At 39.0% G+C, this 22,206-nt stretch overlaps 1 protein-coding gene across 3 annotated transcripts in view; it reads right to left on the bottom strand.

The window, feature by feature from the left end:
- Positions 1 to 3,070: 3,070 nt before the first annotated feature.
- MLIP (muscular LMNA interacting protein) overlaps positions 3,071 to 22,206 on the bottom strand; it is a 205,292-nt gene continuing 186,156 nt past the window's right edge. For all 3 annotated transcript variants that reach the window (XM_019537542.1, XM_019537543.1, XM_019537544.1), the window contains 4 exons: positions 15,928 to 15,981; positions 9,291 to 9,452; positions 5,519 to 5,549; positions 3,071 to 3,249 (listed from right to left, as the gene is read on the bottom strand). In XM_019537542.1, coding sequence (XP_019393087.1) covers positions 9,294 to 9,452; positions 15,928 to 15,981 — 213 coding nt within the window. In that variant the 3' untranslated portion in view covers positions 3,071 to 3,249; positions 5,519 to 5,549; positions 9,291 to 9,293. The remainder of the gene's footprint in view (positions 3,250 to 5,518; positions 5,550 to 9,290; positions 9,453 to 15,927; positions 15,982 to 22,206) is intronic.

The following is a 22,206-nucleotide window of genomic DNA, read 5'->3' as shown; positions in this document are numbered from 1 at the left end:
GAGGTAAGACTAACTGGCCTATAGTTTCCTGGGTCCTCCTTCCTCCCCTTTTTGAAGATGGGGACTACACTGGCCCTCTTCCAGTAATTATAGTTTTAATAACTATATTTCCAATATAGTTTTAATAACTATATAAGCTCATTTTAATATACAAAGACACAAAAACACAGAGAACAAGGCAGAACTGAAGCAATTTATGTGTGTTGCATTTAACTGCCTTTTGCAGTTCTTTATTAGTTTTGTATTCCATCCACTTATGGGCTTTGGTCTACTAAGTTTCACTTCCCGAAGCTTTAAAACATGCTATTGGAATACTTATCTCTGCCAGATATGCAAAGCAGTCAGGGGGGATTCTGGCTTTACAAAGATAAAATCCAAGCCTGAGGAAGGCATCAGTTTCTGAAGAAAGTGAAAAGAAAAAAAGTGAAGCCTTGGGAAAATGTGCAAAAGCTTATTAAATGTTTCCAAACCAAGTCACAGAGAGCATTGTTGTTCAAAACAGAGCATTGTTCTGCACTGCAATTAAGAGCAATTTAAAAGTTATTTTTAAACTAAATGTAAAAACTTTTAAGATCTTCTTAATATCTAGACTTTCAAAAGAGTTATTAAAAGATTGATCCATTAGACACACCTGCTTTTTTAATTTATCTGCTCTTTTTCTCCATTACCGTATTTTTCGGACCATAAAACGCACCTGACCATAAGACGCACCCAGTTTTTATGGCAGGAGAGACTATGTGTGCCAGTGGCCGGCCATTTTTATTGCCGGCTCCCGGCCACTGGCACGGGCGCCGGCTTCCAGTGTAAACAAGTGGTGGATGTCCTGCTCGGGCTCCACCGCCTCCCCAGGACATGGCATAAACAAGCGGCGGATGTCCTGCTCGGGCTCCGCCGCCTCCGCGGGCAAGGTCCGCCCTGTCTCCCCGGGACACACACCTTCGGACCATAAGACGCACGCTCGTTTTCCCCCCACTTTTGGGGGGGGAAAAAGTGCGTCTTATGGTCCGAAAAATACGGTAATTCCAAACTATGTTGAGTTTATGTTCAGAAATAGTGTCCTGAACTCCTTTAAACACTACCTTAGTCATTTTTGCCATCTATTTGATGGCTACATCCTCCTCCAGATGTGAGCACTTAACTCCTATTACTCTTTCTTGGGAAGTGGATTTAGTGCAATAGTACTGGTATCTTTAGCAATCCCTTCCTACTAGCACAAAGGAGTGCAATGCACATGCATCTATTTCCTATTTGTGAAAGGTTTTACATAAGTCATTTTCTCCCTAATTTACAAGTATAACTTCTTATCATTAAATTGGTCAAAAAGGATTCAGGACTGAATTCTTGTAGAATCACCACAAAAACATAGGGACTTTCACCTGCTGGTTAGTAATGAAATGCAATCCAAAGTAGTCATGTATTAAAATAACTATGGGCCCAGAGCTATAAAATACTAAAAAAGCTCAATGCTTGGTAAAGTTTAATCACTTTAAAAATGAAAACACATAAATCTTATTAGTTTATGAACTAGTACATTTAATTTATTTATTTCATTCAAACACAAAAACCTAATTTCCATTGAAGTCTAACTAGCCCTAGACTTCAGTCTTAGACTGCTACATCTTTAACACATGGCAGTACTCTGTTAGTCCACCCAGGCTCCAAAGCTCCTGCAAACTGGGTACATCAGAATACATTGTCTCACAGTATGTGCAGAGGGTTCCACTCCTGTGACAATTCCTTAATTTAGGGATCAAGAGATCACACCCAGAAAACAAGCCCAGACTGCAGATAGATTAAAAAAAAAAAAACCTAGTTTCCTTTGATCCTTTACTCTTCATACTACTGTATCTTGTAAGCATATTATGTAGGGACACGTTCAAAAAAAGGGCTCAGTCTGTGCCTATGTACACACATTCAAGTGATCTGGGAGAACTCCCCCAGGCTTGTGGTCCTGACAGAAAAACTTACACAGAGACCTCTGACAGACACTTGAATGCTGAGCTGCTGTGCAACCAGGATGTCATTATGAACACATCCTAACCTGCTATGGAGACTCCCAGTATTATACAGGGTAGCCTTGATTGGCTGATCCAGATTGCTTCCTGGGCTCTGCCTCCCTGCAGCACAATGAGGGGTTTGCGAAGGGCCTCCCTGTACAGCTGGAGCAGTAGAGTTTGGCAGGAGAGACTTACTGTGTCCCTGGACTCACAGGATGGGTGGGAGCTGACAGCAAAGCAGGCTGGGTTGCTGGGGGACTGTGCTGCTGTTTCTCTTAGAAAGTTCATGCACACAAGTTCACTCTCCCAGGAGCCATTTAATCCTGATTGTATCAGAATTATTATTCTCTGTGTGTGCCCCCTTTTTTTTTTTTAATCTGGGAAAAAAAAAAAATCCTGAATTTCTGTACACTTGTGGTTTCTACTGGGACAGTAGTCACTTTCTCAGAAGAAGCTGAATATGTATACACAGCCTATGGAGATGGTACAGTTTATAAAACTAGCAGTCTTTAAAAAAAAAAAAAAAAAAAAAAGACTACCACACAATGTTGATTTTTCCTTACAATCAGTATCTGCAGCTATCCAATCCCTAATTATTTGTCCCGAAGTCTGAAGGCTGGAATTGATGCCAATAGCCAAAAGGTACATGAATATTGCATGACAAGAAGAAAGATTCCAGAGTTACTGAGCATACTGACTGCAGTGGAAAGTGGGTGGGGGAGGACACCAATGTGAAGAAAACAATTAACTTCCTTGAATATTTCACAAAGCCTAGCTGCATAGGTGACAGTGAAATGTTGCTAAAATAAAAAGTATGGAAATATCTTGTTGCCCATCACATCAGTATCTGTTGTTTTCAGCATGTTATAACATTTGGAATTAGACTTGCATGGGAAAATGAATCACAATAACCAGATAGTAATATAGGTACAGTTCAACTTTACTTAATTTCAAAATACAACTTGTTTTCTAAAGAATATGTGCTATGTGCCATACATTAAAACTATAGCAAATGCTTCAGGAGGTTGTATACAAATCTCTCGTATTCATTTATAGATCTCTGGGGCTCTTTGTGCTAGTACATTCCAGATTATCTCTTAAATATAGCTTCAAATGCTATTTGCTGCATAGCAGTTATATATAAAAGCAATCTTAAAACGCAACCTTTATATCCATCTGTTTCTTGGATTTCATCACAGCTTTGGAATAGGCTTCAAAATACTACAGTTTTAGCTTCTGATCCTAGTCACAGCTGCAAAAGAAAAGAAAATTATTTTCACATGGATATAACTAAATAAAAATAAAAACAAAACATTCTAGGTTGTACCACCAAGTGTAGCTTCTCTAAAGTAAATGTAGCTTCTCCAGTTGATATCACCTGATATTCTAACTGATAAATATAGATGACAGAATCACAGAAATACATATTTCGAGGGCACCTCAGGAGATCATCTATTCCAAGAGTGCACAACTCAATCTATTGAGGGCCACATATAAGCTATATTTGAAGTTTGTTGATCCCATTCTTAAAATCTCCCTAAACAATCTGTTTTAGTGCTTATCTGTCTTTGCAGTTAAAACATTTTTCCTAACATTTAACCTAAATAAAACTACAGATTATGTTGATTACACTAAAGCAGCTACATTTTCTAAACTTCCTGTTTTTCTGTAAACTTTCTTTCTTAAAGTGTAGTGCCCCAAACTGGACACAACAGTACAGCTGTAAATGTATTCAAGATGATAGTCTAAAATGTACCCCAAGGCATTTAAAGAGCTGCTTCTTCACCAGTGCTGAGTAAAGCAGAATAGCTGCTGCCTCTTGTTTTACATACAACACTCATCTTCAGTGCATGCTTCACTGTATCCTGAACTCCTTTTCTTCAGTATCGTTGCATACTCAGTCATTCCCCACTTTGTGCATTTATGTAGTAGCTAGCGTTTGTCCTTCTTGAATTTCATCTTATTCTCAGGCCATCTTTTCCAATTATCAAGCTAAATTTGAATTTTTAGCCTGTTGTACAGTATGTTCACAGACCTCCCAGCTTGATGTCATCCACTTATTTTAGAAATACACCCTTGATTTCATCATCTGTGTTGTTAATAGAAATATTGAATAGACCCAGACCCAATGCCAACCCTTGTGTTACCTCACTAAATAAGTCTTTCCTGTTTGACCGCAAGACCTGGATAACTATTCTTTGAATACCGTTTTTCATTCATTTGGGTATCTGCCCCTCAGAAATTTCATTTAGACCATCCTTCTCCTGTTTGCCTATGTGAATGACATGACTGAGTTAAACCCTTACTTAAGGCAAGATATATCACATCAGCTGCATCCTCTCAATCCAGTAGGCCAGTTACCTTGTCAAAGAAAGAAATGAACTGGTTTAATACGATTTGTTCTTGACAAATCTATATGTGCTCTTTCTTGCCACCTAATTATAGTCTAGGTGCTGACACATTGATTAACAATTTGTTCCAGTATCCTTCCAGGAAATGAAGTTCAGGCTGTCTCTTCTACAGGAAGGAAACCTTCCTTTTTTTTTTTTTTTTTTTTTTTTTTTAAAGCACAGGTCATACATTTGACTTTCTCTTGTCTTTTGGGACTAAACTCATCCTCAGTGGATCTTAAAGATAATTGCTAATGGTTCAAATACTGCTTTGGCAAGTTCTTTAAATATTCTAGGATATATTTAGCCTACTATCTTGAATACATTTAAATTTATCCAGCTGTCCTTAAATGCTATTTCTATGTTCTGTCCTGTTTCCCATGCCCTTGTTGTCAAGATTGATTGTGCTAGGCATCTGGCCAGTTAACCTTTTTGTGAAGACTGGATCAAAAAAAGGCTTCCCTATATCAGTTATTTATCGTGTTCCCTATTTAGTTATATCTACATTCTCATCTCATGTACCATCTGAAAGACCTGCATTAATTTACCATTATTAACTTTAATGGACCTACCCAGGCATAAATTTACCTGTAACCAAGTACCTAATAATCTGAATACATCATTTGCCATTCAACCCTATTCTTTTGTTCCTGTTCATTCAATGCATTGCATGAAAAAAAATACAGCCTTTGGGGGAAGAAATTTATCTTTGCATAAATTCTATAGCACATACTTAAATACTATAATATATTGAATAAAAGCTGCAAAACACAAAAAGGAGAAAGTGATTTTTTAATTAGGGAGATTCCTTACTAGTTGTCCTTTAAATTTGTGCTCTAAAGTAGCTGTATTTTTACTCTACTGTATGACTAAGTAGAATTACTATATACTAGTAGATACTGGTAGAAGGGACTGTAATTGACAGAGCATAATCAAACCAAATTATTAATTAAAATAATGTAGCTAGAACAGTCTATCACTTAATTTTAACAGCATTTTGCATGTGTTGCAATAAAGTTAATGTTAATGTTGATGAAAATATATTAGTGGTTTGAGTATAAATCAAGACAAAACTGACTTTAGCTTAAGCAAAAAAAAAAAAAAAGGAACATTAAGAGGCCAATACTTGACCTGGCAGAGACAAAATTGCCTCTTTGGAAACCTGTAGGAGAAAGACGGTAGGAGAGTGAAAATGAGTAGAAGAATATAAATACTGCAGTACATTATATATTACAATGCTATGAACACTTCCCTTGTAAGTAATTTGACCTATACGATCACTTCCATCTTTCTAAACACAAACTTCTCTACAGATATGATCCCCAATTTTGTTTATTGTATTCAGTATGATTATTCAAGTGTGCAAACATTAGTAGGATCATGCCTGTAATGGGTTTGGGGGTCCACCCCCAGCAGCCGATAACCCCAGGTAGTCAGACCTACCCACTGCACTCTTCAGCCTCCCTCACCTCCTGTCTCTCACCATCTTTGCTGCTCCCCCCTCTTAGCTCTGTCCTTGAGGCTTCTTCACCCCCAAGTTCAGTCCCCGGTCTCCATACTTCCCCAGGCATACTCCACCTTTAAGACAGCCCCTACAGGGACTTAAAGACTAAATATGGTCTTGCAGACCCTAAACATGCTCATTGGTCCTCGTGGTGTCTTATGGGGTATAATTGTGACCTCCAACTGCCCCCATAGTCATCCCTTTGCCTCACAGATATTACTGGGTCCCAACCCAGAGCAGGGCCCTCTGGCCCCAAACCAACACTCAGCCCCTCAGGGCGCAAAACATATGTTTGGGCTTCAGTCTCCACAGCTTCAGCCCTTTTTCAATGGCTGAGCCCCCCAGCCCAGGTTCACCACCTCAGACTTGACCTTATCCTTTCATATTCTAGCCCAGAGTAAATCTCAATTTGTAGAGCACCGCTGGCACCCTACTATATGGCCTCCAAACTTCCTCCATAGCTGCAACCTGGTCCTCTGGCCTAATCTGAACACAGAATGCTAAGCAAATGGTTCAACTCAAATGTGAACTCTTCCTTGCATTTCTACCTTCTATAGCTCTCCTACCTTATGGAGCAGGCTTGTTCCCCAAGCCTCCCAAGTACCTTGCTTAGACTGAAACACTCCTTCCAGCAGCCAGTTTTGTTCAGAATTCCTTCCCCTTTGACAGCCAGGGCCAGGCTGCCCACCCAAGCTCAGAGGCCAGGCTTATATGCACCTACGACCTTCTCTTTTCTGGTCACCTGACCCAGCTCTCTACCAGCAGGACCCAGGAGCTGCTGACTCCCCAATCAGCATTTTAGCATTCTGTGGCCTGCAGCTCACTTTAAACAGGCTACTCACACCTGCTGCCCCTTGCCATTAGGCTTTCTGCAAGCTGGCCTGGTTTTGTCCCCCCTTCCTAATAACAGCGGTAGGGTTCCCCTGTTAGTGTCTCAACTAGTAAAAAGCCATTTCAGTAGATAAGGTTTGGTTATTAACTTATGCAGTATCTGAATAGATACAAAGTAGCCTGACATATAATAATGTAGACAACAATAAGGTTTTTACAGAGTATAAAACCTTCAGAAAACTACAGTTTAAAATGCCTGCCTCTGAGTAAGCTCATGCCTCTTTTTATTACTTGTATCAAACCAGTACAAAAGCCATGCCTGAGAAATGGATAGAATTCATTAATGATAGCAGTTAAAATGGCATAAACTGAATGTGAAACTTCAACATGTCAAATTTACATAGCACTGCTATCCTCTTAGAGATGTTGTATTTGAACAAGTGCCTAAATAACGTATTTCCTATAATTTTATCCAGAAGACATTTAGGAACAAAGCTTATAGGCATATAAACTATAAATCAATGCTTATTTTTTACAGTAATACCATCATAATCCAATAATATTTTTTGCCATATTAGGGTAATAGTCATGGCAATGGCAAAAAAGTGTTTTCTATGTTACATTCTTCTGGATACAAACAAATTTTACTGAAGCCAGTAGATTTACCTGAGATTTACTCTGTTGCAAGTGGACATATTTGGGCTCTTTAAATATTACTCCTAGTTCTCCTTCAGCATCTGGTCCATTTAAGAAGTTAATGACTATGCACAGTCAACATTTGCAGTTATTACTTCCTTACGTTAAGCAGCAAAAGCAGCAACTGTTAATGCTTGTTTAGGCATTAATTAAATTTTTATTCCACTAAACCATTATAGGAGCATTGAGTGGGGCTAGTAATGTGGTGCTTGCTCAGTGAAAACTCATGAAAGTTAATGAGAATTTTGCTTTATGGAGGGATACCCACTGGCCATGTCTATACATGAACTTAACTGCAGAGTAGACTAATTAGCTGTGAAGCAAAGCATCACCATCTACACATGCAATGCTATTAGGCTACAGTAAACTAATTAATTCTGCTGTCAGGGACAGTACTATCTTATAGTGGAGTTATTAGTTGTGATTAAATGCATGCATAGACACTGACCACAGGCCTAAATTGTACCCAGTCAGCCCATCTAGCAGGGAGTCAGGCTCCTGCCTGGCCATATGACTCTGAACTTCTAGCATGCTCATGCCCCAATAAGCCCATCCACCCACTGATGCTGCCATCTGGAGCCTGAGGCTGACCCCTCCCTCCCACACACACTCCCTGCCAGCAGGGCAGGAGTGGCCTTAGTATAGACTGTTCCACCCTGATTCAAACTGCTGCTGTCCCAGGCACATGTGTAGACACTACACTCAGAAATAGTTTAGTCCAGATGAAACTGCTCCAGAATTTATTGCTTTGAATTAATTGCATATGTAGATGCACCCACTTTGACTCAAAATATTTTTTCCAAATTTAGAAGAAAAGAAAGCAGAATTAGTGTTTCAGAGATCGTTGTGCACTGGGATCTTACTGTATCTTAGACTGTTTTTTTTAATTGTGTAATTCAGGAGTCTTTTAGCTTGCTCTATGATGCTACATGTTGTCTGAGTTCCTACATCCATTATTTAACCATTTACTACCAACTAGGCCTTTAAACAGCTCTACTATTTGAGCCTGGGGAAGGTCAGAGAGGGAATATTGACTTTGCTTTGCCAAATTACACACCAAACAGAGTTCAGGTTGGCTATATATCTGGCAAAAGATTGACCCTTAAAATGTAATTTTTAGGACAAGGACTCCTTTATACTGTGGACATGTTACCCGTTGTGGACTTCTATGTATAGAAAACCTAAGAATGGTTATCATTAACAATATCTAATGCTGATCTTTGACCTGGGATATTCCATAGGGAAATATATACAAGAACAATGCATAGCATCAGATTATACTAACATTTTCATAGGTTTTATATATTGCAGAACTTTTCCCATTAGAGTAAATCAGAAGACTAGCTTCAAGGGGAACAGGTTGTTATTTTTATAATCTGATGAAACAGCATGAGTGATTGTGACTATCAGTGAACTCAGTGGAGCCAAAGAGCCTTCATTTCTTTTCTTTTTTTCTTTTCTTTTTTTTTTTTTTGATAAATCAGGACCTTACATCACTGGATACCAGATATTTATTGTAGATGCTTTAGAGATCACAGGCAGAATAACATCAGTATATTGTTTAAACAAAATAACTCAGCTAACATCATATGAGCCTAATGAAGCTTTACAATGGAAACAAGATCAAAAACTTAATCATAATGGCATCTGAATCCCATATATTTTAATATAAAGGCAATGAGAACATATACTTAACAACAGTGTGTGGAAGCTTTTATTGACTCTGCATTGATATGTTTTGCACCGTGTCAAAAGGCAAACTCAGTACAGAGCATTATGAGTGCAGTTATAACACATGCATCATGACTTCAGAACTCTACAGATCTGTTTACTGTAACAGATGATGTTAACTAACTGGAATGACTGGCATACCTCTTAAGTGGATTTTAAAGCAGTGTCCTTCTGCTCTTCTGCAGGTATGAATCTTTCACTGTAGAGAGTGTTTTCAGGCTCTGGAAATTTTCCTTTGCTTGTTTCTTTGCTTTCATGGGTAGGCAGCAGGTTTGATTTGTTTTGTGCTGTTGCAGAATGAAGCTAAATGTGCATAAAAATAAAGTATGGTTATTCTAATTATGACTATATTTTCAAATGAGTGCTTCTTTGGTGGGGGGGATAAAAATGACTTATTAAATGGAAGTGATACATCCCCTCCATACATCTCTCCAAAATCAAAATAATTTATAATTATGTGCTAATAATAATTCATAATTCATTACTGCCATGTTGATATTATTGACATTTTCTTACCTTTTAATTTCTTTAAGAAAAAATATATCTGTAGATGATTTCAGAAAAAAACATACTGGTGCGAAAAGAGGCTAGAAGACAGAAAGGTCTGGGATTCTCATTAGAGCACAAAGAGTCATGTCAGCTTTGTCACTTGAGTGACTTACGCCTCCATCCATTCAACTGTACAAATAGGACTTTGCTAAGAAATATATGCCATAGCTAGGGCTGAGCTTTGAAGTTTATGAAAGCTGTAAAAGGGAGTATGGGAAACAGAGCATAAGAGGGTAAATTCAACATACTTTGTCTCTCCAGTAAGGAAAGGGTTGTGATGTATTTTCATATTTCTGAACAAGTTCTACTGCAGATGCTTTACCTTGATCAGCTCCTGCCTGTTTTTCTCTGAGGTGAAAGGCAAGTAGAAACAGCATAACTATTGACTTGAGGATTCCCCAGTGTCAAACAATAGCCAGGAAAAAAGTATTGTGGCCAGAAAATGCTGCTATAATCCAACCAACAGAAAGTCTTTATGGGTGCATTCAGACAAGATGGGTGCATTCTTGTGGTGCTGCAGATGGGTGCATTCAGACAAGAGTGCACCACATACTGCATATACCACATATGCAGAAATTGTCACACTGCTAATTTGCAACATGGTAGATTTTTTTGATACTGGAAGATCTCAGTATTAAAAAAACACCGCATCTGAAAAAAGTGGGGTGGTGCATGTGGTGGCAGTGTGAGCTGCCCAAAACCAGAGCCTGGCCAGCTGGAGTCAGACCCCAGCTGCCAGCCAGGCTCGGCACACCAGATCATTGCCACTGGAGCCCCGGAAAACCCCCAGGACTGCAGGTAAGGCTGCTGGGGCCAGCCCAGGTGCTGGCCCCAGTTTCTCCTACTGGGAACAATTTGCTGTGTGCCACAGTGCACAAGTGTTCCCAGGTTCAAGTAGCAGTGGCACAACTATATTTGTCCTCATTTAAATGCATTTATGTACTCAGCTGGATGTACCCTATGTGGCCATTACTGGCTGGTGCCATTCAAAAGAGTGTCCCTAATGTCCTCCAAGCCAGCTTCAGGTTTGAGGATATAAAAAGTGCATAAAGCCACTGTCTACCACACCCAGGTAATATCTCCTCCCCTGTCTTCAGGCTTCCTTCTACCCCCAGAAGTCTACACCCACTGGAGCTACAAGCAACACACCGTAATGGGAAAGATACTTCTGATGGCATCCTCTAGACTAAGACTAAGCTCACTCTTAGGCTCCAGACCTACCTTGGCCTCAGCTCTACTTCTCCTTAGACACTAAATTACTTTGCTCCCTGTTAGGATAGCCTGCATGAAGTTCCCAGCCCATGGTTCTTCAGAGAAAATCAGATTAAAACAAAATTAAAATAAAGCTTTTGCATAAGATGCCTCAAGTGAATACTTTACAAACCTTAGTGAAGGCTTAGTGAATTCCCTTTGGTTTTTTCCTTTCCTGACCACCATATGGACCACCATTCAGTCCTTCCATTCCGTTGGAAACATTAAATAACCCACTGCCTATTAGATGGCTACTTTGCTGGTAAGAGAGGGTGAGGGTATAGTACTGTACCTTTACAAACTCTCCTTTCCAGCAGTCTTTTCCTTGTCCGCCTATGTCCTTAGACCAACATGGCTACAACCTATACCCCTTTCCAAACTAGGATTTTTGTGTTTTCACAAGGTATGCAGTATTACTCAATAATTCACTATGTAGAATAGGACGTCACCAGCACGGAGAAGACATTTTTAGCTGAAAATAGCAATGTCAAGATTATCAGTGTCCTTTCAAAATTTTAATAAATTGGTTGATAAAAAGTGACCAGAATGTTTGTTTAAAATGAGAAATATTAGCAAAACAGTTCCACAGATCTTAGCTTCATTTTAACACAGCTGTTCCATACCATACAAATCTTCAGAATTCAACACTGATCATCATCATTCTAGAAAATGGTGAAAACTCCACACTTTCAAGAGTATTTTCAGAAGCAGTACAGATTTCTCTATTGGATGTAGCATTTCTAGGAGTGTCTTATCCCAACGGTGTGCTGCCAGTACTTTTACAAAGCCTCCTAATTTTTTTCTTTCAGGACTGCAAACCTTAATATCCAGACAGCATAAATTGCTGAGAGATGCAACAAGAGAACAAATTATCTGTCCATTTGTTTGTTCTCTATATATAGCCATAAGCAAGGAAAAACAGTATAAATGGAGAAACAGACTCTCTGAGCTATATATATGTATGTTTTACTCCTGAAGGGTACACAGACCCAATAATAATGCAGCAGAGTGATAAATGTGTATCATTTAACAATGTATAAGGAAAGGAAAAGACTTTTGGAGAGAAACCACAGAACTCCTCCAGGAATTTTTTTTAAAGTATCTGACATACCTTGTATCTGTTTCATTCCCAAGGGAAAGTCATACGATCTCAGAAGTACCTCAATAACTCTCCAAACATGATTGTTACTACTGTACATCCATAAAAGGAACTACAAAGCATGCAAAGAACTACAGAGAATAAAAAGACAACATGAGTTGTAAATTCACTATGGAATCTTAAAGCAAAGCCAGCAAGGGACTAGATGCACTCACCATTCTCCTAAATTTTAAAAAAAGGCATTATACAGGGCAGATCACAATTTAGGGAGATACAATGAGAATGAGAAGAAGAATTGCTCTGAGGAGGAAGAAGAAAGCTGTGGAGGGGCATAGATCAGATGACAATAATCAAATAAAAGACTGGAAAAGAAAGGGAAATGGACAAGATGAAGGTATAAGCAAAAAGAGAGATGGAGCAGTTTTGGGAAAGGGAAAGGAGTGGGTAAGGAGTCAGATAGAGAGACATAAAGAATTACATAAAAAACACAAATGTGAAGATGATGTTTTGAAGTAGGTCTCTAAACCAAGAAAGACCTGATGAAAGGTGTAGGAGCAGGCACCAGTGTGGTAAAGTGGCTCAACAAAACTCCTGATAGCTTCCATTCAGAACCCATTCTAGTAATCCTGATTCAAAATGAAGGGCAAAAGTAGCCCCTCAGCTTAGAGAGGGGTGGACATCATGAGATTCAGAAAATTGAAATGATATGATTGAAAAATATCTTGCCTCACTTGGGGATTGATATTATACTCATTCAGAAAACCCCTGTGATTCATGTTGGATACAAAGGGGTATGCAGAAGGGAATTTTTTCCCTTGGAACTTTGGAGACTGAGTGATTTATCCCTGAGCAGGGGTCTCCAAATTCCTAAGTATTGGGTGGAATTGGGAATTTGTGGGGTGACATTTGGGTTGCAGAACTCCTAGTCAAAGTAGCATCAAATTAGTCCTCCTTGTTTTCCCCTTCCTATAGTAGGAGGGAGAAGGGAAATTGTAAGCCATGGTCCCCTAGCAACTTTGTTAAGGGTGATACATGTAGGGGTGTAACAGGGAACCCTATCCCTGTTACCAAGAAATAAGAAGGTCCCTTTAAATCCAGAACCTTCCAGGCACAGCTGGCTAGTTAAGTCGGGGTTAAGGACTGAGCGCTGCCTGCTGCTCAGGTGGCAGGAAGAGGAAGACCAGAACCATATAAACTGCAAGTGGAGAAGGCCAGGGAGGCAGCAGAGAGGGGGACTTTTGATGACTGTGGTATAGCTGTAGTGGCCTCCTTGGGAAGAATATGCTATGCTGTGAGACAGAAGTACAATCACATAAAGTAAGCAGGCACTTTGCCTCTCTTATTTCTTTATTATTATTTTCATTATATGGCCATAGGAGCCTATGGTTCATATTTGATGTTAAAAAGGCTGGTGGTTTGTGACTGAGGCTGTAGGGGTGGAGGAAACCTCATTAGCAAGGGGTGCCATGATAGAGGGCTCAAGAAGCCCTGCTCTACTAGGGGTGCTGCACTAGGGCTGTGAGCCCAAAGTTGCTTGAAAGGGAGATAAGAGCCTTGAAACCAGGTCCTAGCGGGTGGGCTTAGGCAAAACACCCTAACTACAGAAAGAGGGGAAAAGCTGAAGGGGCCTAAGGTCCCAACAGTCTGGCACCACAAGGGTGCACAGTGTAGAAGGGCCAGTAGGTCTGGTGTCATGGACAGCATGTAACGGAAGGCCTTGAGCCTGAGTGCGTTAGAGAGCTGGAGCCTTGGGGTAAAGCCAAGGTTAGTGGGTTTTGACTGCAAGGCCTAGCTAGAGAGAGAGGGGGTAAGCCCACAATGACTGAGACCCCAACATAAAGGGAAATATATAAAACCATCTGTGAGACATGGGGCACATCAAGGGGAGGTAGGAGCATGTATTTTGCCCTTAAGGCAATAGCTCATTATCCTATGGGTAGTGAGCCTGGAGCCTGTCTGGGAATCTGTGGGTCAGCCTCCCTCTTTCTTTAGAACCAAGTAACATCAAGTCATGGCAGGTGGCTAAAGGGGGGAGAAGCTGATCCCCAGGGAAGAAAAATCCAGCAAGACTTGACAGGGGCACACTTACCAGCATATATATATTTTTTTTCTTTATTTTATTTTTTTTTAATGCAGCTGAAGATGGCCCCCTGCCACAGAAGGAAAGGAACTGGAGTTACAGTAACAAATGAGGGTTCAGTGCCAGCCTTAGAAAAGGCTGAAAAGTTTAGGAAGCAGGGCCAATCTTTAAATTTTTATGTTGTCCTGAGAAACAGCACTTTATTATTCCCACTCCCAAACAATAAGATTTGTGCCCACTATTTGGATGCCACTACATGTAGAACTGCCCTGAGAATTCAGGAAAAGGGAACTTAGTCAAATGATTTTAGAGGATCCAACTCTAACTTTGACTTATTTTCTATTGAAGGTGTATGAACACGTATGAGGAATCCCAAGCTTCCTAGTAAAGACTATATTTTAAAATGAATACTTCCCATGGAAAAGAACTGAACTTGTTTTTAAAATGTAAACTATTCTAATCCCCTAAAGGCAGGCTCTGGTAACAAAATGTGGGCTCACACACGTGATCTCTAGCACATTAGCTTCTATTCCCCATTATTACCCCCAGTCCTGTATTTTGTGGTATCCATAGGCATATGACTGTCTGATTTTTTTTCAAATCCCAGTTCATGTTTAGTGCTTTCAAATAGACTATAATTTCCCTTTTCTAATGATAAATGAAAAGAACTAGGTCAATGATGAAAGTGCAATTAAAATTTGAGGAAGATCTTACTTACGTTGCTAAACTCATCTAAAAAACTTTGAAATAATTAAGAGAATTCTGCCTTTGGTATAATGATGCCTCAGTAGTCAATAGCCCCTCATCTCCTATAGTTGAATTCATGCTGTAGCCAATAGATAGAAAGGAGGTTATGCCTTTTTATGTGAATTTCTAAAAAACCCTCCATTTTTTCTTAATTAAGATTTTCACTTATATTTCAAAGCTTACAATAAAGTATCTGGTAGTTAATTAGAGTACACATGTTATTTCAAAGTTGAGACAAAGATTTAAGTTCATGTTGATAACCTTACAAACAAGCTGCCCTCTTTTGACAAAAAGGTTTTTTTCTATTTTTATTTTTTATTTTTCTCTATGCTCTTGCATACAGTGAATTAGCAGCATGTAGGAAAGGGCTTCAGAATCATTCAAGAAGTGTATTATCTGATTGTAGACATTATGGTTTTAGAGCTTAGAGCTAGAAGAGACTGATATTAGGTCACTAAATCTATTCTGCAGCAAGTCTTATCTGATCTACTCTAAGATATTAAACTGTTACTGCATTTTATCTTAGCCAAGAAAATGACAGTGGGCAATACATGATGCAGCTTCCTATATACTGTCTGATGTATTTTATAAGAGGGAACTGTCACATTTTGAAAAACTCAACCTGTTCACAGTTTCTGCTACTTGCTGTGAAAGTAGTATTTTCTGATATTTAGAATAAAGAAAGCTACTAGTACAGTGACTGCAGGGTGTGAAATGTTTGTTTCTTAATGGAGCTCATTATATACATTTTAACAGTTCCCATTTGCAGCTATAAAATGTGTGACAAGTATGAATCAGAAACCTGAAAAAATGGAACATAATACTACCTGAATTTCTTATAAAGGGCAGAGACACCAAAATGTTATTTCATTTGTTTGTTAATGGCAGTAAATCACAAACTTTTATGCGGTCCATGCATTGGCCCCAAATATTTTTGCACACTTTTATACAACAGAGGGTACCATGTGTCGTGGATATTGCAAAAGGAAGTCTAAGTTGGCATTTGTAGACAAGATACAACTAGAAATATAAATAAAACATTATTTGCTTACCTCCTTTGAGCTTAGTGCTTCATTTTCTGGAATAGGCACGATAGGATGACTGGGCTACAGAGTAGAGACAAGGACATTGAAGCAAGAGTGTACATGGAAAAAAATATGCAGGTGTGAATTACATTTCAGAAGGCAAAGTGATAGGGTCAAAAATGCCTAACAACTAAGGAGAACACTCTCAGATGAACAAAGGGCACGGAGGCATCCAGTTCCCACTGATGTGCAGTAAGAGAGGGGTACCTTTATGCCTTTGATTACATAGCCACACTGCCATAGAAATAAAGAAGCCACTTTGAAGAGACACCTCAGTCAGAATCACCAAAAGGGAAAATCCCTACATAAATGTAATATTTGGTACAAGCTATAAAATTATTTGGAACTTAAAGTCATTGTATTTACAGTATTTATCATTTACATTGTCTAAGATAGCTCTCAAGAAAATGCTCTTTAACCTTAGATTTAAAAGACATCAATCTTTCACCATTTAACTAAAAATGCTGTTTGACCGTAATTAGTCCATGCAAAAAGGTTTGTACATTTCTGTTTGAGTACTAAGGACCTAATCCAAAGACCACTGAAGTTGGTATATAGTCCTACTGATTGCAAAGGCTTTTGGATCAAGCCCTAGGCGTACAAATAAACCAAAATATAGGTAGTTATACATTCAAAACTTGGTAATAATAGCATCATTATTTTCTGTTGTTCTTATTCATAGATGTTAGGGTCAGAAGGGACCTCAGTAGGTCATTGAGTCCAACCACATGCCATGGGTAGGAAAGAGCACTGGGGTCAGATGACCCCAGCCACGTGCCTGTCCAGTCTCCTCTTGAAGACCCCCAGGGTAGGGGAGAGCACCACCTCCCTTGGAAGCCCATTCCAAATTCTGGCTACCCTTACTGTGAAGAAGTTCTTTCTAATGTCCAACCTAAATCTGCCCTCTGTCAATCTGTGGCCATTGTTCCTAGTTACTCCAGGGGGTGCCCTAGTAAATAGAGCATCTCCTATTCCCTGCTACCCTCCCCAACGAATTTATAGGCAACCACCACCAGATCACCTCTCAGCCTTCTCTTGCAAAGGCTGAAGAGATCTAGGTCCCTCAGTCTCTCCTCATAGGGCCCTGCCTGCAGGCCTCTGACCATATGAGTGGCCCTCCTCTGAACCCTCTCAAATTTCTCCGTATCCCTCTTGAAGTGCCCCCAAAAATGGATGCAGTACTCCAACTGCTGCCTGACCAGTGCTGCACAGAGGGGAACCATCACCACCCTGGACCTATTTGTCATGTATCTGCTAACGCGTGATAAAGTGCAGTTAGCCTTGTTGATCACTTTGTCACATTGATAACTGATGTTCATCTTGGAGTCAACTATGTCTTCAAGATCCCTTTCCGCTGCCATGCTGCTGAGAAGGCCATTCCCCAGCATCTAAGTGTGGTGGTGGTTCTTTTTGCACAGGTGCAGAACTTTGCACTTGTCTTTGTTGAACTGTATCCTATTTCATTCTGCCTATTTTTCCAACCTGTCCAGAGCCACCTGGATCCATTCCCTACCCTCTGGTGTGTTAACTTTGTCCCATAATTTGGTATCATCTGCAAATGGTATCATTGTCATCATCATTATTTTCATTGTTATTGTTATTAATAACATTATTAACAACAATGAAGATGATGATGATGATGACAACAATAATAATGATGCTACTATTACCAGATATTAACAATGGTAATATTACCAGGTAATAACAACTACAGGTATTATTGTGAGATAATAATAATAATTTTGTAAAGTCTCTCTGAGCATATTGGATTTTGATATGTTGGAATGTATTCATATTTTCAATGAATGCCAAACATATCAAATAACTGTTCTGGTCTTATTATTGGTTATGAATGAGAAATTAATATCACTAGTTCAATTGATTAAACAAGTAAAAAGCCCTGGCTTCATACTGAATAAAGAGTCTTGAAACTTTATTGAAAAAACAAACAGTGTATTTGTCAAACTGTTCAAGTGATGAAGGTGCATCATGTAGAGACTGATACTTCAACATGTCCAAGGTAACAAAGACATGATTAGTCTGTTACATGAAGTTTTATTATGATAGTCAAAATAAGTCCCAAATGACTTAGCCCAAACAAGTGTCTACTGATTCCAAGTGCTATTTTGAGGTTATGTCTGATAAATAAGAGAGCTGTGCCTGAAATCAACAAATAAAACTGGGTGCTTTGAAATAAGACCTAATAAATGGAACAAAAACTATATATATATTTCTGCCCAACACTCCTTTTTCAAGTACATAATTTGATATCGACATCTAGAAGGAAGTGCAAACTCACAAGAGTCAAATTTAACATCATAGCTACCACATCCACTAGCTCCTGGATCCACAACAGCAGTGCTGGGTCTTACTCATCCCGGTCCTCAAAAATCTCCTGACCAGATTGAGTGATCCTAGTAACTTTACCCCCTCTATCAGCTCCAGCAGTATCCCCAAAAACAACTGAAATATGAAACTTGCATTGCTGTTCTCACATCTCCCTCATGTCTGCCATTCCTTCCCATCTTATTTCATTGCTATATCTTTGTTTTTTACTTTGTTTAAAAAAGTCTGGTTCAGCCAACCAAGACTTTAACCAGAAAGGCAGATAAAAGTAAATCTTTAAACAACCTGATACAGACACAGGTTTGACAGCTCTTGGAGCAGCCGATAAGGCTGTACACTTGCCAGTCTTCCTCTAGTAGCAATACTGCACCTTAAAGTAAGCACCAGAAGCGGAAGCTGCATTTTCTATCGTTGCTGTTCTTTTGTCTCCCCTTTTCTGTATTTATATCTTGTCCTGTCTGCAAGGAACCAGAATAAGACTAATACAAGGGCAATAGATGCTCCAGCCCATTGCATGTAACATTTTATCTGGTCCACAAATTAGGTATTTATTACCATCATCAATATAGTCCAAAATATTTATTAAATTTGGGGCTTCCTTGTTAAAAACTAAAGGAATGGGCAATAAAAGATATTGCTAAAATGAAAGCCTTAACTAGCATATACCATTTCAAATGCTTTAATGGGTTTTCCTTCTTTTCCCTGTATCTTTCATAAAAGTTCTAAAAGAGTTTTAATAGTGATTATTTGGTGACCAAGCAGACCAAGGTCTCTCTGCTTGAAACCCCAAATTTAGTTCATAGGTGGAGTGATGTACAATGGCGTGGTACTGTCAATACCTTTGTCCCTTTGCACTTATTTATTGCATTGCAATGAACACAACCAGTGGATCAAGTATTATCTCAGTGGGATTTATCACTTCTGCATGTAGAAAAAAAAGAGTTAAATACAAAAACAAGAGAGACAGTCTTAACATCTTCCATCAGAAATTCTTTCCTAGCAGCATAAACACTAAAAATACTGGTACCAAAAGATAAACTGTAAACTGTAATTTCTTTCGCAATAGCTTAAGGCTCATCCATTTATCAAATCCCAAATAAAATAGCCCATGACACATGCTTTGGTTAGCTCTGAAAGGGCATGAATATGATTGCACCTATTTGACAGTGAACGTGCTGCTTATGAGCTGTTCATTATTTGCCATAATACAAAATTATATGCAACTTTGGTAAGATATATGCAGTCAGTCTGGATCACCAGTGCAGGTGAATCGCATTTTAATTTACCCACTGGTCAGCAATTGAGTTCTCTAGGAGGTATGACTTGCCCACCACTTGCTCAGAAAAAGTAGTTCTGTAAGCAGGTGGTGAGCTGAGGTTGCAACTATCATTTGTCTCCATTACGAAAAAAAATCCATTCTATGTACAAATTGTGCACACAGCAAGTCCATGAAAAAAATACTTTTATTACTGTGCCTTTGTACTGGTCTATCTTCTTGATTCAAATTCCGCACCTTATCGATTTTAAAAATATTCTCCAATGGGAAGCCCCATTGTCCATATGTCACTCTTCATCCACTACAACAGTGCCAGCCTTCTTCATCCTAATCCCAGTCTTTATCTCCTTCTCTAACTTCCGTTTTGAGCCTTCTCATTTTATAAATAAAATACATAATGGTCCCAACACAGGAAAAAAATTTACAAGCAGCTTTCATAAATTATTAGCTATCAATGCCCTTAAAGGAGACAGTTAAAAGATAGAGGGAGTAATGAATTGAACCAGTCAATGAGTATTTCAGTGAAAGAATGAAATAAAGAATTCTAATACCCTCTGAAGACTTAGGGAAATACTGGATATAGAGTTCATTGAGGTCTATTATTTCTAACTTCTGTAATATACAAATGCTCAGTCACTATCACTGAAGACTGTGTGGTCTAGCCGTTAGCACTATGAACTAGAAATCTGGTGACCTGACCTGGTCACTGAAGAGCTGCTCAACCTTTGGAATATCACTTCAGTCTACAGCTACAAAGGACCTAAGGCACTTGAAACTGGGCTTTTAAAAGAAAGAAATTCTTCCAGTTCAACTTTTGAGTGTCTAACTCTTAATAAGGGGCTCATCTCCTCATAACCCAAATTTACTGTAAAATTATAGCAAACGGGAAAGAATAAAAAATCCTACAGCATGTTAAAATTATTTAAAACTATCAAAAATGTATAGCTAGTATGAGTAATTATGTTATTACTGCTTCTCTACTGCAACACTGTAATATAGTGTTGCTAATATTCTTCCTGCTCTTTGGGAGATTTGTGTTCAGTTCCATGCTTCAGAGACTCAGTGATGTTGGCCATTCTATTCAATACCCATGTGCCTTAGATAAGAACGCTTGATTTTGTTCATCTTTCCTATTTAGCCTTCAAGTTATATGAGCAGGGTCTTGCCTATCGGTCTCAGGGTTTTAGTCACTGTCATAATACAAATAAAAATACAGTTAGACCTTGATAATGTCATAAGCACGCAAGCGAGCGAGACCTGTGATACTAATTTGAACCAACAGTAACTGGAGGTTCACACCACGTGGCGCCTATTCCTGTTCCAATTGCTTCAAGGGCATCGCTATCGTATGTTTTTGTTAGCTTATGCAATACCTACTTATGGTGTGTATCTAAAATCTAACATAAGAAATGAGGTAAAAAACATAAAGTATTCTACGTTAAACATTCTGTGCATATTAACTGGAAGAAGGAGAGGCTATATCACCACATTAAGCCCTTCAAGGCTTCCCCCACCCCATGGCATGCTGTCTATGCTTCACTCACTCAGAACCTTTATTAATTTAGGGGTTTCTGTCCACACTCTAAAAGTTACACTATAACTCTAAAAGTTACCCTATACTATAAGCACTCAGGCACCCCATACAATTAAACTATGAGAGAAATCAGTAGGGCCCAACCACTCCCTACCTGATCTATTGCTCTGCTTTCTGCTCCCTGCCCTATTTAGCTGTGTTACCCATGCCTTCCCCAATTTGCCACGTAACACACACAAAAGCTTTCCATGCCACTTGGGGCATATAAGCCACATGATGGACATCCCTGAGATAAATCAGGTATGGCAGTAAAACCCCAGGCTTTAGGGTAACCATGAATCCCATTTTTGCTAGAACCACTGCATTTTAAATACTACCCTGGACATGCTGTCAGTTCATTCAAATGAATTATTTGTTTTCAGTGGAGACAAGTTTTTAAAATAGGACTAACCTGGCAAAAAATGTCCCCCACCCTCCACATTTATCCTGCTCTCCAGTGCCCTCCACTCCTGCTCTCTGTTGCTATGCACACACACCCCCCACTTAGGTAAGACTGGAGCTCAGATTGCTGGAGAGCTGGAGGGGGAACAAAACATCCCATTTTGAGACTAGGGAAACATGGTCACCCTACCTAACTTCGCAAGTGCTGAGCAACCACTTGACAAAACTCTTACAATTATATATAAAACATCTTTTTTTTTAGCTTTTATATGTCTTTACCTATATTTCTTCAAGACAAATTATTTTGCCAATAATTTTCTACTAACTTAGTCTTGGCACATCCATCCATAATTTCAAAAAAAAAATAGTAAACAACTCTGTTATGGTTTACAGAAATGTCTGGAGTGAAAACAAACAGAGGGTTTTTTTATTAACATTATGTATGGAAGTCAGCCACTGATGATGGAAGCTGAGATAATAGATGTATGATACAAAGAATGATATTTCCCTGGTTTGACGGCATTTCAAAATGAAGTATTATCACAACCGTAAAACAAAGTCTTTATCTTGCACAATGACAAAAATAAACCCAGATCTAATAAGGTGAGAAAAAAGCTATTTCATTTTGAGACGGAATAAATGAATTAGC

The sequence above is a fragment of the Crocodylus porosus genome, unplaced genomic scaffold, assembly GCF_001723895.1.
Source record: "Crocodylus porosus isolate Cpor-Errol unplaced genomic scaffold, CroPor_comp1, whole genome shotgun sequence".
In the NCBI taxonomy this organism is placed as follows: domain Eukaryota; kingdom Metazoa; phylum Chordata; order Crocodylia; family Crocodylidae; genus Crocodylus; species Crocodylus porosus.
Note: the sequence above shows the minus strand (reverse complement) of the source record. Positions and strands in the feature narration are given on the sequence as shown.